The 16,587-nt window shown below is 40.0% G+C and overlaps 1 protein-coding gene across 3 annotated transcripts in view; it reads left to right on the forward strand.

Annotated features, from left to right (window-relative positions):
* LOC132866107 (immunoglobulin-like domain-containing receptor 2) overlaps positions 1-16,587 on the forward strand; it is a 58,220-nt gene that overhangs the window by 9,666 nt on the left and 31,967 nt on the right. For all 3 annotated transcript variants that reach the window (XM_060898690.1, XM_060898692.1, XM_060898691.1), the window contains exons 2-3: positions 151-483; positions 11,775-11,894. In XM_060898690.1, the coding sequence (XP_060754673.1) occupies positions 151-483; positions 11,775-11,894 (453 nt within the window). The remainder of the gene's footprint in view (positions 1-150; positions 484-11,774; positions 11,895-16,587) is intronic.

A 16,587-nucleotide genomic window follows, 5' to 3' on the forward strand; every position in this document is an offset into this window, starting at 1 on the left:
AAAGATCTACTATGGGGAATGTTTTACCTTCTGACACTGGAGCAGTACATTGCATTAAAAATTTCTCCTTACTTCAATGTACTTGAGATTCTGACTCAGAAAAATAAAGGTACACACTTTGACATATTGTTCTGTTTTTCTATCCTGCAGCTATGCCATGGTGTGAGGCGGTGCAGGTGAACATACGGGACGATCGTCGCTTTGCCCTGCTTTTCCAGTCAGTGGTTTTGCCCTGTCAGTACACAAGCACCTCGACCCATACACCAGTGGTGCAGTGGTGGTACAAGTCATACTGCCGTGACCGCACACGTGACGCGTTCAGCTTTCCAGACTCTCTGGGGGTCAGGGGGTCTGAACTGGGGCCTTCTGCCCATCTGGACTGCAGTGACAACAGCCGGACAGTTCGGGTCGTGGCCTCTGGGCAGGGATCCTCTCTCACTATAGCTGATTACTACAAAGACAGAGACATCTCCATTATCAACAGTAATATGATGCTATTTTTGTTATTCTCTTCGCTTGTAAGTCTGTTATTATAATAATATTTATGTACAGTAGGTGATGCGAAGAAAAATTCTAAGGTATCTTTCATTATGTGATTGCTGTAGAGACTTAAAAAGCTGGTGTTAGTCAATCGCTAAATAGAAGTCATTCAGAGTAAAAGCAGAAGCATTTTAGTTATAATTTTGGATTCTACATTGTTGCGTAAGGATTATCTAGTTTTGCACAAGTATAGTGGTGCTTGAAAGTTTGTGAACCCTTTAGAATTTTCTATATTTCCTCATAAATATGACCTAAAACATCATCAGATTTCCACACAAGTCCTAAAAGTAGATAAAGAGAACCCAGTTAAACAAATGAGACAAAAATATTATACTTGGTCATTTATTTATTGAGGAAAATGATCCAATATTACATATCTGTGAGTGGCAAAAGTATGTGAACCTCTAGGATTAGCAGTTAATTTGAAGGTGAAATTAGAGTCAGGTGTTTTCAATCAATGGGATGACAATCAGGTGTGAGTGGGCACCCTGTTTTAATTAAAGAACAGGGATCTATCAAAGTCTGATCTTCACAACACATGTTTGTGGAAGTGTATCATGGCACGAACAAAGGAGATTTCTGAGGACCTCAGAAAAAGCATTGTTGATGCTCATCAGGCTGGAAAAGGTTACAAAACCATCTCTAAAGAGTTTGGACTCCACCAATCCACAGTCAGACAGATTGTGTACAAATGGAGGAAATTCAAGACCATTGTTACCCTCCCCAGGAGTGGTCGACCAAGAAAGATCACTCCAAGAGCAAGGCGTGTAATAGTCGGTGAGGTCACAAAGAACCCCAGGGTAACTTCTAAGCAACTGAAGGCCTCTCTCACACTGGCTAATGTTAATGTTCATGAGTCCACTATCAGGAGAACACTGAACAACAATGGTGTGCATGGCAGGGTTGCAAGGAGAAAGCCACTGCTCTCCAAAAAGGACACTGCTGCTCGTCTGAAGTTTGCTAAAGATCACGTGGACAAGCCAGAAGGCTATTGGAAAAATGTTTTGTGGATGGATGAGACCAAAATAGAACTTTTTGGTTTAAATGAGAAGCGTTATGTTTGGAGAAAGGAAAACACTCCATTCCAGCATAAGAACCTTATCCCATCTGTGAAACATGGTGGTGGTAGTATCATGGTTTGGGCCTGTTTTGCTGCATCTGGGCCAGGACGGCTTGCCATCATTGATGGAACAATGAATTGTGAATTATATCAGCAAATTCTAAAGGAAAATGTCAGGACATCTGTCCATGAACTGAATCTCAAGAGAAGGTGGGTCATGCAGCAAGACAACGACCCTAAGCACACAAGTCATTCTACCAAAGAATGGTTAAAGAAGAATAAAGTTAATGTTTTGGAATGGCCAAGTCAAAGTCCTGACCTTAATCCAATTGAAATGTTGTGGAAGGACCTGAAGCGAGCAGTTCATGTGAGGAAACCCACCAACATCCCAGAGTTGAAGCTGTTCTGTACGGAGGAATGGGCTAAAATTCCTCCAAGCCGGTGTGCAGGACTGATCAACAGTTACCGGAAACGTTTAGTTGCAGTTATTGCTGCACAAGGGGCTCACACCAGATACTGAAAGCAAAGGTTCACATACTTTTACCACTCACAGATATGTAATATTGGATCATTTTCCTCAATAAATAAATGATCAAGTATAATATTTTTGTCTCCTTTGTTTAACTGGGTTCTCTTTATCTACTTTTAGGACTTGTGTGAAAATCTGATGATGTTTTAGGTCATATTTATGCAGAAATATAGAAAATTCTAAAGGGTTCACAAACTTTCAAGCACCACTGTAAATTCTAGTTCCTAGCACTTTTATGATCATGTTCACTACTTTGGATAAATATATAATAGATTCATACACAGTACCAGTCAAAAGTTTAGACACACTTTCTAATTCAATAGTTTTTCTTTATTTTTTATTAATTAAAAGTAACTTCATGTCTTAAAGTAATAATGGATGTCGTTTCTCTTTACTTAGTAGAGTGGTTCTTGATATAATATGGATTACTACAGTTGTGGAATTGGGCTATTTAATATATATTTAATATTTACTATTTAGTCTTTGAGACCAAACGTATTAAGAAGGCAAGAAACTCATCCACTAATTACCTTTTTGATGAGGTACACTTGTTAATTGAAAAGCAGTCCAGGTGATGACCTCATGAAGCTGGTTAAGATAATGCCAATAGTGTGCAAAGCATCATCAAGGTAAATAGTGGCTACGCTGAAGAATTTAAAATATCAAACATTTTTTTGAACACTTTTTTTGTTTACCACATTATTCCATATATGTTCCAGATGTTATTTCATAGTTTTGATGTATTCAGTATTGTTCTACAATGTAGAAAATAGTCAAAATACAGAAAAACCTATGAATGAGTAGAAGTGTCCAAACTTTTGACTGGTAGCATATATATATATATATATATATATATATATATATATATATATATATATATATTGTAGCGGTGGCTACAATTATCAACAGTCCATAATTATCGACACCTTTTCAGATTTACAGATAAAAAAAAAATTTACAAAGGTGAGTTTCAGTCACAACAGTTATTATTGGTTAATTAACCAACCAGAAGACCCACCTCGCCCTTTGATCTTGTCGTCTGATGACAGCTCGTTACCTGAGATGGAATTTTTCGGAAAACCCAAACGTTATCATCGCAGGTAAGCATGGTGGAAAGATCATGGACATGTTTTTACTGATCAAATTCACCCATATTTCATGATCTCCTTGTCGAAACCTACTTTGTTTCTGAATCTTTCATTTGATAGTTGCTATTTTGTATCTAAACGTGCGTTTGAGAAGTCACGTGAGATGTCGATAATAGTGATCACTTTCACCGGTGTCCACCATTATCGACACCCTGTGGAATTAAATGACATTTACAACTGTTATGGATCGATCTTTCTATTACATTGTTGAAATAGATGAAGTACTTAAAAAAAATAAAAGTGCTGTGATTTACAGGGTGACCAGATTTCTCTAGTCTGAAACCGGGACACTTTTGCGCGCGACCATGCTCGTGCATGCACACCTTTTTTTTTACGTAAACGTGACACTCAGAGAGGTGCTCTTATTTTGTTGAAGCTCACATTTATCAACATCTCACATGAAATAAAACAAACAGGCATTTTGTTATCTAGTAGCATAGTGGTATACAGATCAGTTAAATTATGGTCAGACAACAGATTTTGTAATGGCTGAGAATAGGCCAGGCTATGTCCATAGGCCAAATTTAAACTGATTTATTTCACCTGTTTGTGAGAACACCAAGAAGAATGCATATGCACATGTAGGCTATATCTCTAAAATTGTATGCACTGTAGCATGAACTTAAAAAGTAGATATGTGACCTCAACATAGCCTAGGTCAGAATCAACCTTACTAACCATTCCCCACAACTGAATGAATAAAGCAAGTAGATGTGTACAAAAGTGAACACTTTAATGGAAGATGCAACAAGCTGTTCAACACAGCAATATGGCCAAACTGTCAGAATGGTATGTTAAACAGAAACAAAAAAAGAGACAAGTGATTTGAGAATATACACTCAAACAAAACAGCAATAAAGGAGGAGAGGGGCGACAGCCCGAGGAAAGCCCCCACAGGAGCGCACATCATTTGCAACATAGGCTACCCAACTCAGTACAAGAAAAAAACACAGGAACAAAGCGAAGACGTTTAGCCGTTTTAATGTGATCCTGTATATCGGCGTTACCACCGTGGGCTACGGAGAAAGAACACTTACAGTGTGTGCAGTAGGCTTCGTGCGCATTGTTCTGCACCTCTCGGAGGAAGGGGTAGGTGCCCTGTAAATCTTTGGAAAAGGTACATTTTCTTTTTGGCATAATTGCTGCGGCATTACTGCTGCTAGCTGCTAGACAAAGAACATTCGCGCCAGTTAAATGTTTATTTTATTGTTGCATGGCAACACGTTCTGTTGTCTGGAATAATGTGGCTAAATAAACACCCATGCCACAGGGCCAGGGGGCAGTAACCAGGAAAGTTTGCGATTCCTGTCAATTCATCAAAATAGTAAATGCAGACATTTCTCCGCTAATGATTTCCACGCTGCTCAGTCGCAAACGTCGCGAGTGGCGAAAACCGGGACATATCCATGTCCCGACAGACTTTTGTCGGGACTCGGGATACACAACCCCAAATCGGGACTGTTCCGGTAAAACTGGGACGTCTGGTCACCCTAGTGATTTATCAAAAAAAATTTTCTGATTCATCACAGAATGGAATGTTTATAGAGTATTTGGAATCCAACTGCAATAAATAGAATTATCTCATCTCATCTCATTATCTCTAGCCGCTTTATCCTTCTACAGGGTCGCAGGCAAGCTGGAGCCTATCCCAGCTGACTACGGGCGAAAGGCGGGGTACACCCTGGACAAGTCGCCAGGTCATCACAGGGCTGACACATAGACACAGACAACCATTCACACTCACATTCACACCTACGGTCAATTTAGAGGTCACCAGTTAACCTAACCTGCATGTCTTTGGACTGTGGGGGAAACCGGAGCACCCGGAGGAAACCCACGCGGACACGGGGAGAACATGCAAACTCCACACAGAAAGGCCCTCGCCGGCCCCGGGGCTCGAACCCGGACCTTCTTGCTGTGAGGCGACAACGCTAACCACTACACCACTGTGCCGCCCCTAAATAGAATTAGACCAGAATTAAATTCCGAGTATATACAAAATTACATGCTTGAAATATTAAGGTTTTTCTATTTAATTCAGAAAATATACAGATTTTTTGCAGTTTGTTGTAAATATCTACCACATATTACAATATCAGTAGACATTTTATATTTTGGTTCGAGGACTGACATGCGACCTTTGACCTGGATGTTCATGTGGTTACAATGTCGATTCCCTGTTGACATTTATTGGTAAAACTACAAAACGAGAAATTAATACAAACAACAACGAATGGTTAACAAAATGCGATCTACGAAAATACTTGAAAAGTGGAACAAAAAGATTTTCTGACGCAGGTTAAACATTATCAGTTCATTTGTTTACAAGCATTAGAATTACTTCCTCATTTACGTCAGCACCAACATCCATATATTTATATAAAAGATATTTTGTACTAAATTTAAGTCTATGTAAAACAAATTTTAAATACAAACTATGTTTTGTTAACTAAATAACACATAGCGATTATCTTTTTAATAAATAATCATCTGGATGTCAATAATTGTGGAACGGTGTCACGTGATCTGACACGCTAAGTAATCGGGAATCAACTCATTTTTTTTCCAGTGGAAGTTTGAGTAATTATTCATGCACAATTTACGTACTGAAAGTCTTTTCTACTTTTGCATTAGCCAAAAGATTGTTAAGGTGTCGATAATTGTAGCCGCCGCTCTAGTATTTTACATGTCCATTATTCTTTCTCTTTAACTTTTTGTTTAAACAACTCTCATCTGGATAGCAATGAATAGATGCTACTGTTACTACTGAAATGAGGTCATGCTAAATAACTGTTCAGTCAGCATGAGTAAATTGGTTGTTTAAGGGACATATGCCTACAGTCCCAATAATTACATTTCGGAGAGTAAATGTGTGCCGAGTGTAATGTATGCTTTATTACTATAAAGAGGTACAGTTTATTACACTTGCTTTGGTTATAATGGTGTATAGATACTCAGTTGTGTACAGCATTATAGCGTTGAGTATATACTGTGACTATTTACTATACAGTGCAAAAGGTTTTTGGTTCTAAGTCACCATTTTTTTTTTTTTTTTTGGAGGGGAATATTTTTAAAATGTTTTTGTGGTTCAGAGCATTGACTATAGAAAACTTGGACGCCATGACACCAATGTCTTCCTTCATATAGAAATGAAGCAAAATTCCTCCGCCATGTTGTCAAATTTGGAGCCAGATTCTCCAGAGTCGAGACTTTCTGTTGCTTGAGGTACCAGGTACACCTACTCCTTTGGTAATCCCACCCCCTTCTCCCAATGTACAGTGGTAGAAATAATCAGACGAATACGGTCACATCATCAAATTCTCTTTATTATGTCTATCCAGAGAACGTAAACCTCACGAGATTTCAAATGGTTTTAACAGAAATGGTTGACAGTTAGTATTAGTGCATGTGTCCAGAAAAGTTCAAATAAGTAGGTTTATGAAGACAGGACATGTGCTGCAAGCGGGCTCTTCCAATCAAGGCTGTCAATCACTTCATTCCCAAGTGTATCCATGCCTTGGTTTTATAGTAGAATAATGTTTTAAAAAGTAATTTCTGGGAATTTTTTTTATATATCAGCATAGGGAAAACTAACTGTTTGAATTAGGCACTGTAGACGGAAAGACAGTTTAGACGAGTGATGAAAAGTGCCATGGAAATAGGTGATTTTGTCACTGAAACACATGGGGATGGGTGGGACTAAACTGCAACCAAACAGCAGGGGTACTATATCTGTGGTGGCTTGGAGAAGATCCTTGGCCAAAAGGTGTACTCAGTGATTTTGGCAAACATTAGAAGAAGTAGCTGTTTGGAAATTCAGCATTTAAGCAAGTATACCCTCTATGTAGCAGGTGGAGACATAGTTTAGCATGGGTCTACAATGGGAAGGGTGTTTGCAGACAAGCTAGTGCGGTAATGATTAAAATGGTACATCTGAGCCATGTTTCACACATATCTCTTCATCTCTGCTTTCAATGTTCCATCCAAAGACACATCCCCAAAATGCATGAGATTGTGGTACTAGGCAAGAAGGACTGAGTGCTTGGTTGTGGGAGCGTTCGTCATTGATAGACATGATTAAGAGCCAAGCAAGTATGTGTCCTTGTGCCGATGGTTTGGATGTTGGTGAATCACATCATTTGTTGCTGTTGTTTTTTCCCCCACTATGACAAGAGATGAGATGATTTACAGCAGTTAAATCCCGTTTGATAATTTGTTCCATTTCACTGGTGTGTCTTGCCTGGTGAAGTCCACTAAATGAGGCACCTGGCTCTGTTTCAAGTGTACTTAGCATCCTTAACCACGCTGCTTGATATATCTGGCATTAAATCTTACTCTCACATTGTAGAGCTGTTTTGGTTTGCTTAGCTGTAATCCCAACATTTCACTTCTCTCTCAGCTTTGTCTTTTTTATTGAGGATATTTATGAGCAGTGGTTCCTCTGGTGAACTCCCAGCTATGCTCAAACATGCCAAGCTGGTGCTGTTACACTGCTTAGGACAGCATTGTGCCATGCCAAACTCACATTACTGGACATGTTTGACTCCTCCAAAGTTTATTTAACGGGGGTCAAAAAAAATTGTAGATATTTAGCAAGTTCCTTGCATGTTGTGAATGCACAGTGCTGACATCTAGGAGTGTGTCCCATACAATAGAAGTAGCTGCTGTATCCTACTGAATTACTGTACACTCATCGGCCACTTTCATAAGAACCTGGTCTTGATTCTAAGATTTCTGTTTTTCGCTGACAGTAGCGGAACTCAATGTGTTCTTCTACTGTTGCATGCTGAGATGCTTTTCTGCTCACCACGGTTATAAAGAGTTACTATGAGTTGCTATATCCTTCCTGGCGGCTTGAACCAATCTGGCCATTTTCCTCTGAGCTCTCTTATCAACAAGGCGTTTGTTTCCACCCACAGAACTGTCACTCACTCTATGTTTTTTTGTTTTTCGCACCATTCTGTGTAAACTCTACAGACTATTGTGTGTGAAAACCCCAGGAGATCAACAGTTTCTGAAATACTCAAACCACTCCATCTGGCTCAAACCAACACCCACAGTGCCACAGTGAAGTCACACTTTGAGATCACAATTATTCCCGTTCTGATGTTTGAAGTGAACATTAGCTGAAGCTCTTGATTTGTATCTGCATGATTTTATGCACTGTGCTGCTGTTAAGGGATTGGCTGATTAGAAAACTGCATAACACAGCAGGTGGATGGGTGTTTCTAATAAAGTGGCCGGTGAGTGTACATAGATAATTATTAACCTGGTACAGTAGCTCACAAAGATAGCACTTTCTTGGGGTTTAAAACTGATGTACACTCAAGGATTGTTATCAGAATCTCTTCATCCACGAAACTTTTTTAGGTAAGTGGTTGACGTGGCAAAAAGTTGTGAACAATATTCTGTCTCGTTTAGCTTATTATATGTTTAATATAATATAACGTCTGTCCATAAAGATGTTTTGTAATTTGTGTCACATTTAGCTTAAAGAAATAGTAACAACCCAAGGTATCTATGGAAGTATGGTGTCTGTTCTAGTAAGAACCTTTAGGAGACTTCTAGCAGCTGAGTTATTATAACATTGTTATAAATCCTTAATTATTCAATATGATATGATTCCAAACACTTTGGAGACACGTTATGGTTCAGTTCAATTTTCACTACATAGTAAAAACCCAAAAGGATCTGTCAGCTTGGACTTCTCATTGTAGCATGTAAATATAGCATTCAGCACTAAGTCTGAGCCTCGCAGCCAGGCCACATTTTAGTTCCCGACAGGAAAGGCCTTCCTTTGTAATGCTGAACGTTTCCTTTTCCTGAAATAGGTTTGTTTACTTATTATGAGGGAGGATCTGAGGTGCCCCCCTGCTCCGCATGCATTTTAACTTGATAACTAAGACATTCCAGACTCCTCTTGTTGCTCCTCCTGCTCATGCTCTCTCTCTGTAGCACATGCTCCATCTTTTCATTGTTCCTGTTAGTGCCATAGGACCGATCTGAACATTATTACACATCAGGCTTGTAGTACTCAAGTCTGATTCGTGCCCTAATTTTAAGGACTCGTGACTTGACTTGGACTTGAGCATTGATGACTCGGGCTCGTGCATTAACTGCATTTGGACTCATAAATTGGAGACGAGGACTGATTTTTTCTTTATTTTTTGTAACATGCCATAATAATTTGGCATAAGATATTTATATCTACATAAATTTTTATACTAATTTTGTGTAAGAGTGTCACACCTGCACGCCTTGGTGCATGCTTCAGATAGACTCTTGGGTGCGCTCCGGACAGCGCGTGTGCCAAGCAGACTCTCTCGCTGTAAACAACTCGCACCTGCACAGGATTAAAGTGCTGATGACACGTTTTTGACATCTTTGGCGATGTTTTATAACATAAAAAGTAATTCCCGATGATCCATATATTAATTCACGAAGGCGCCTATTTTACAAGTTATGATAAAAAACGCGGCTATTTGGGCAAATTTGACGGGGCTGCAGCACCCAGGAGACGGAGGAGGAGGAGGAGCTATATGACGTCAGCGAAAGAACCTTCCTCCTAACTTACCAGTTTATTGTTGATGCGACAGGTGTTCAGTTTGTCATTATTAGTATTATTATTATACATTATATATATATAAGTTATTATGCCTTCGCGTTGTGTTGCCGGCTTTTGCTCCAAAACCTACAAGGATGGGGTAAGTTTATTCAAGTTTCCCAGAGATCCCGAGCTGCATGCGAAGTGGGTGAAGCAAGTCAGGCGCGCTCGTGACAAGTGGGAGCCCTCACCAACATCCGTCCTGTGCTCTGAACACTTCGATTTGGATTGTTTTGACACCCTTCCCAGCTTAAAAGAATCTCTTGGGTGTTCAGTTCAGCACAAACGTGTGTTACTACCATCAGCAGTGCCTACACAGTGTTGCCAGATTGGGATTTTTCCCGCCCAGTTGAGCGGTTTCAAGTGCATTTTGGTGGGTTTTGAGCATATTTTGGGCTGGAAAACGTCAGCAGTATCTGGCAACAGATACTGCTGACGTTTTCCAGCCCAAAATATGTTCAAAACCCACCAAAATGCACTTGAAACCGCTCAACTGGGCGGGAAAAATCCCAATCTGGCAACACTGCCAGTATTCCGGAGGGGGTCTACTAGTAGCTATGCCGGATCCAAAGACAGTCCTCCTGTCAGAACATGTGTTGTGAAACGACATAAGATAAAGGTACGTAGAGCTATAGATTCTACATGATAATCATAAATGTAATCATAAACTCGGCGTGATATCAGTCATGTATTTGCTTGTGAAAGCTTGCGGCGTTCATGTAACTGCTGCCTAGCAAAGAGAGGCAAAGGGTAAAGAGGGTAGGCTATCATAGATTCTATTCGGAAGAGATCAACACAATTCTAGACTCCCAGAAGAGGAAGAGCTAGCACTAGAGAGTTCACCGGCGTTTTCATGTGCCATTTCCATTGAGTAGAACCATAGGATGTCTATGAGTAGAACAGCCAGTGAACCGCAGCGTGTTCTCCCGCTGACGTCACAACATGGCCACGAGCCACGGACCCAGTTTTCTTGCGCTGTGCAATTAAAAGTTGGATATTTGCGTAACAACAGCTTCTTTTCACGTAATTATAACAGAAATCTAACATGTTTGCCATGTTGTATAGTTTATTTAAGAAATTGCATAGAGTCATGTTCGTGTCATCAGCCCTTTAAGGCACAATCAGCGCACCAATATAAAAACTGTGAAAACACACTTACTTTGCGAAGTATTGAGTTGCGTTGCTAACATGTTACTGAGCCTTATTTCCTTGTTTGGTTTCCTGATTTCCTGTTTCTCGTCTTTGATTCTGCCGAGTCTACGATAGCATGTTTGTGCCTCACTCGACCTGTTGCCTATCTCACTGTTTTACGATTTTGCCTGCCATTCTGGATTGTTTACCGTCTTCACTTGTATTAATAAACACACCTTCTGCACTTACATCCATCTCCCAACCATCTCTGACAGAATACTTCACACTCCCTGACAAAAAGAAGCACATTCACCTGTTCATATGTCACGTTCAGGAACAAACTAATGTTAATGGCGCTAAACCAGTCACCGTCACATGGTCCGGCTGGAGTCTTGTTCTTGGACTCGACTCGGATCAATAGTGGATTCGACTTTTTTAATGCCTTGGACTTGAACACCAGGGACTCAAGACTGGATTCGGACTCGAGGTTTAGTGACTCGACTACAACACTGTTACACATATACACTGTGTGCTGTTTGACTAGTTCTATCATTACTACTACCCTTTTGTTGTTCATTCCTTTTGCATTTAAGTGAAATTAAAGATTTTACGCTATTTAATGACACACAGGTAGGTTTGATCTTTCTTGTTGGTTTTGAATGCAACCTTTGTATTGAATTCTTCTTGAAATCAGAACATTGTTTGGTTTGAATTTTGCAGGAAAGATAACTCTGGCACATGTTTTGTGTTTGTTTTATCCAGAGGCTGACCTGCGCATTGGAGAGGTGCGATGGGGTGACAGTGGTGTTTATTACTGCAAGGTGGTGATCGTAGATGACTTGGAGGGCCAGAATGAAGCTCATGTAGAACTGCTGGTTTTGGGTGAGGCACCATATACAGAAAATAGAAACTAATTTAGAACCAATGGATAAATGTTATTTATGTCCAGCTATTTTTTTCACTACCGCGAGCTGGCCTAGTGTTTAGCCTGTTCGCGTCATAACCAGGAGATAGCGAGTTCTACTCTCAGTCAAGTCATACCAAAGACCATCATAAAAATGGTACCTACTGCCATCTTGCCACAATACGGATGTGAGTAGGGAGTCAAACTCTTGCAGTTACCAGAGGACCATCCCCCACTGTAACCCTAGCTATATAATAGGCGAGAGGTCAAGACCTATAGAAATGGAGATCGGCGCCGCCCAGTGTGCCTTAAGAGCCTGGTTAGTACTGGGACGGGAGGCTGCCTGGGAAGACCAGGTCCTGGCACAGAAGGGATTTTGACTGTTCTAACTACAGTAAATCATATATTATGAACGAATCTATATTATTCTATTTGTTTAGAAAACTCATCATTCATGATCATCAAGGTTTTGGTGGATCTGGAGCCGGTACTGGGAACACTGCCATGAGCAGAAATACACACTGGATGTAACACCAGTCCATTATAAGGCACCAGACACACACATTCATGAACTCATTCACAACTAGCCACAATTTATCACAAGCAGTGTTTGAGATGGTAGCTGAGATAGCTGAGGTACTCTCTCTTTCTCTCTCTCTCTCTCTCTCTCTCTCTCTCTATATATATATATATATATATATATATATATATATATATATATATATATATATATATATACTGTATATATAACTGCAAGCATTCAGAGTGGAAGATGTATGCAAGTTTTGAGCTGATTCATATTTAAGATATTTTATTCAAGATATCTTATATATAAGTCTATAATATGTGCAATAAGATAAGCAAAAACTTGCATAAAATTAGCCAGGTTGCTATATTTGTTGACATTCTTTACAGTCTCTAGTTATGTAATGGTATCTCACTAATGCCGGGATCAGACTACAGGATATTTTTGTCTTTCACGATTGACACTATGCCAGATTAGGCGATCATAGTGGCATAAATTCTTGCCATGTCTTGCTTGGGAGACTGGCTTGGGAAACACTACAAGTTTGACCTCGACCAATCATTATTCACATTCTTTGTGTCACTGGAGAGGCGGGTCAAGGAGTTATCAATCATTGCTACAGAAGGAATGTTGTAGGAGTTGGCAACCTCGGTGAGAAAATCTAAAAAAAAGTCTGACATACTAGACTTTTCGTTGGGATGTCGTGGGGTGTCCCTGATTCCACATCACTCATCTTCAGTTGTGTCACACTGCAAGACTTGTTCTTTGTTCTTGACGTTCATATTTAGGCCAGATACTGGAAATTTGTCGGCCATGACAAAACCATGTCAAAATCGAGCTGAATTCATGTTATCTGATCCCGACATAACTGCTTATTATCCAGATTTGTAATAAATTATTAGCTCTTTACTAAACATGCTATATCAGAGCAGACATTTCCTTTATGTAGAGCTTTTGTTCCTGTTTAAGCAGCATGATCTGCTTTCTTATTGACCAGTATATGTCACAGTAATTTACTAGGACCCTGCTATCAAAGACTGGTGTTTTGGATACACCAAAGTACAGGAAGTGAAAAATTCCAGCTATCTGCTTAGGATGTAGTCATGCTCTGAGAACAATTTCCTCTTCCTCAAAAACAGAAATAACCAGAACATTACTGATACCTCAGTGTGTCATAACTACATGTTTGCTATTTAACGTGTTAAACACAGGACGTTTTTCTTATTGTAAGTTTCACTTTGGAACAATATCAGCCTGTCTTTCCCCTCACACACTTTACACAACTACTATCGGCAGGAGGAGAGACGCCATGCACTTTTGTCTTTTACAGCCCCGGTGAATTATAGGAGCAGCTTCACAAAGGGCTCACTGGGAAACCACTGTGCTGCATGTTAAAGACTCCGCCTACTGTGCTGAACAGCATGATTTACTGCTGCACCTCATAAGCAGTTGTTTTCATGTGAAATGAACTTTTCTAGTGGGTTTTCAGCCTGAAATACAACCCTGAAGGTCTGTGCAGTACGGGAGCCGCGAGAGGCCCTTCATGTAATCTTTTTTTATTCACCTTGTTGAGGCCTTTCATATAATCTTTTTTTATTCACCTTGTTATCCCGAGATAACGACATAATTAATTCAGGATCTCGAGAAAACAACACAACTAATTTGAGATCTCGAGAAAACAAAACCGTTATTCCGTGATCTCGAGAAAACAAAACAATTATTTCATGATCTCAGCTGGATCACTGGATCTCCGTCGGTAGAGACGAAGCCGGGCCAGTCTTCTGCGGAGGTGCCGCGGACTAAATTTGAAATTATCCCTTATTAAAAGACTTAATGCAATCTCTCCCTGTGTCAACCCCTGATCAAAATATTGCCTTATTAGGTGATCGATTATTCCAGACATTCTAATGACCAAAGTTGCGTCTATACAGAATGAGAAATAGCCCCAAAGTCAGCATATCACAAGTCTCTTGGCGCACCTGAATGAACCGTTTCTCAGCTGTTTACTCGAAATCATGAAATAATTGTTTTGTTTTCTCGAGATCTCGAATTAGTTGTGTTGTTTTCTCGAGATCCTGAATTACACGGAGTGCAGAATTATTAGGCAAGTTGTATTTTTGAGGATTAGTTTTATTATTGAACAACAACTATGTTCTCAATCAAACAAAAAGACTCATAAATATCAAAGCTGAATATGTATGGAAGTTAGAGTGGGGTGTTTTTAGTTTTGGCCATTTTAGGAGAATATGTATGTGTTCAGGTAACTTTCACTGTGCAGAATTATTAGGCAACTTAATAAAAACCAAATATGTAGCCATTTCACTTATTTATTTTCACCAGGTACACTGATATGACACCTCCAGATTTGCAAATAAACATATCTGACATTCAAACACAAAACAAAAACAAATCAGTGACCAATATAGCCACCCTTCTTCATGAGGACACTCAAAAGCCTTCCATCCATAGATTCTGTCAATTTCTTTATCTGTTCACGACCAACATTGTGTGCAGCAGCAACCACGGCCTCCCAGACGCTGTTCAGAGAGGTGTACTGTTTTCCCTCTTTGTAGACCTCACGTTTTATAATGGACCACAGGTTCTCTATGGGGTTTAGGTCAGGTGAACAAGGGGGCCATGTCATTATTTTTTTCACCTTTCAGACCTTTACTGGCTAGCCATGCAGTGGAGTATTTGGACGCATGAGATGGAGCGTTATCCTGCATGAAAATCATGTTCTTCTTGAAAGATGCTGACTTTTTCCTATACCACTGCTTGAAGAAGGTTTCTTCCAGGAACTGGCAGTAGGTCTGGGAGTTGAGTTTGAGTCCATCCTCAACTCGAAAAGGTCCAACAAGCTCGTCTTTGATGATACCAGCCCATAGCAGTACTCCACCTCCACCTTGCTGGCGTCTGAGTCGGAGTGGAGCTCTGTGCCCATTACTGATCCAGCCACAGGCCCATCCATCTGGCCCATCAAGAGTCACTCTCATCTCATCAGACCACAGCACCTTAGAAAAATCAGTCTTAAGATATTTCTTGGCCCAGTCTTGACGTTTTATCTTGTGTGCCTTACTCAGTGGTGGTCGTTTTTCAGCCTTCCTTACCTTGGCCATGTCCCTCAGTATTGCACACCTTGTACTCTTTGACACTCCAGGAATGTTGCAACTCTGGAATATGGCAGAACTGGATGCTAATGGCTGCTTGTTAGCTTCACGCTTGATTTTCCGCAGATCATGTGCAGTTATTTTGCGCCTTTTTTTTCCCCGCACGCTTCTTTCGACCCTGTTGACTATTTGCAATGAAACGCTTGATTGTTCGGTGATCACGTTTCAACATCTTCGCAATTTCAAGAGTGCTGCATCCGTCTGCAAGACATCTCACAATTTTATACTTTTCAAAGTCTATCAGATCTCTCTTCTGACCCATTTTGCCAGAGGAAAAGAGGTTGCCTAATAATTATGCACACCTGATATAGGGTGTTGATGTCATTAGACCACACCCCCTCTCATTACACAGATGCACAGCACCTGATATACTTAATTGGTAGTAGACTTTCAAGCCTAAACAGCTTGAAGTGGGACAACATGCATTAAAAGGATGTTGTGGTCAAAATACTCACTTGCCTAATAATTCTGCACTCAGTGTAATTATGTCGTTATCTCGGGATAACAAGGTGAATAAAAAAAGATTATATGAAGGGCCTCTCGCGGCTTCCGTAGTGCAGTGAGTTGCACAGGTATTCAACTTTTCCACATTTTGCATTGTTACAACCTGGAAGTCTACAGTACTGTGCAAAAGTCTTAGGCACCCTATTTTTATTCATATAAACTTTGTTACAGATTTCTGTTTTAGGACTTCTACATTATCGAGTCAGTACAAAAACATTTTAGAGTTTCAAACAGTTGTTTTCCAGCACAAAATTAAACGTTACAGGGAAAAAAAGTTTGTATCTGAGCAGCATATTCCATAAGAGAGCACTTTTCAGATTATAAAAGAAAACATAATGAAGGCTGCTGGGTTTTGGCACAAAATGAAGAAGTGAGTGTGACGGTCAAAGTGTCCAGAAGAACTGTGGCTGGTTCTGGAAGATGCTCAGTAAAACCAACAGCTCATTTCCGCATAAAACTGCACTCACTGTACCT

This window comes from Neoarius graeffei, chromosome 18 (genome assembly GCF_027579695.1).
Source record: "Neoarius graeffei isolate fNeoGra1 chromosome 18, fNeoGra1.pri, whole genome shotgun sequence".
Taxonomy (NCBI): domain Eukaryota; kingdom Metazoa; phylum Chordata; class Actinopteri; order Siluriformes; family Ariidae; genus Neoarius; species Neoarius graeffei.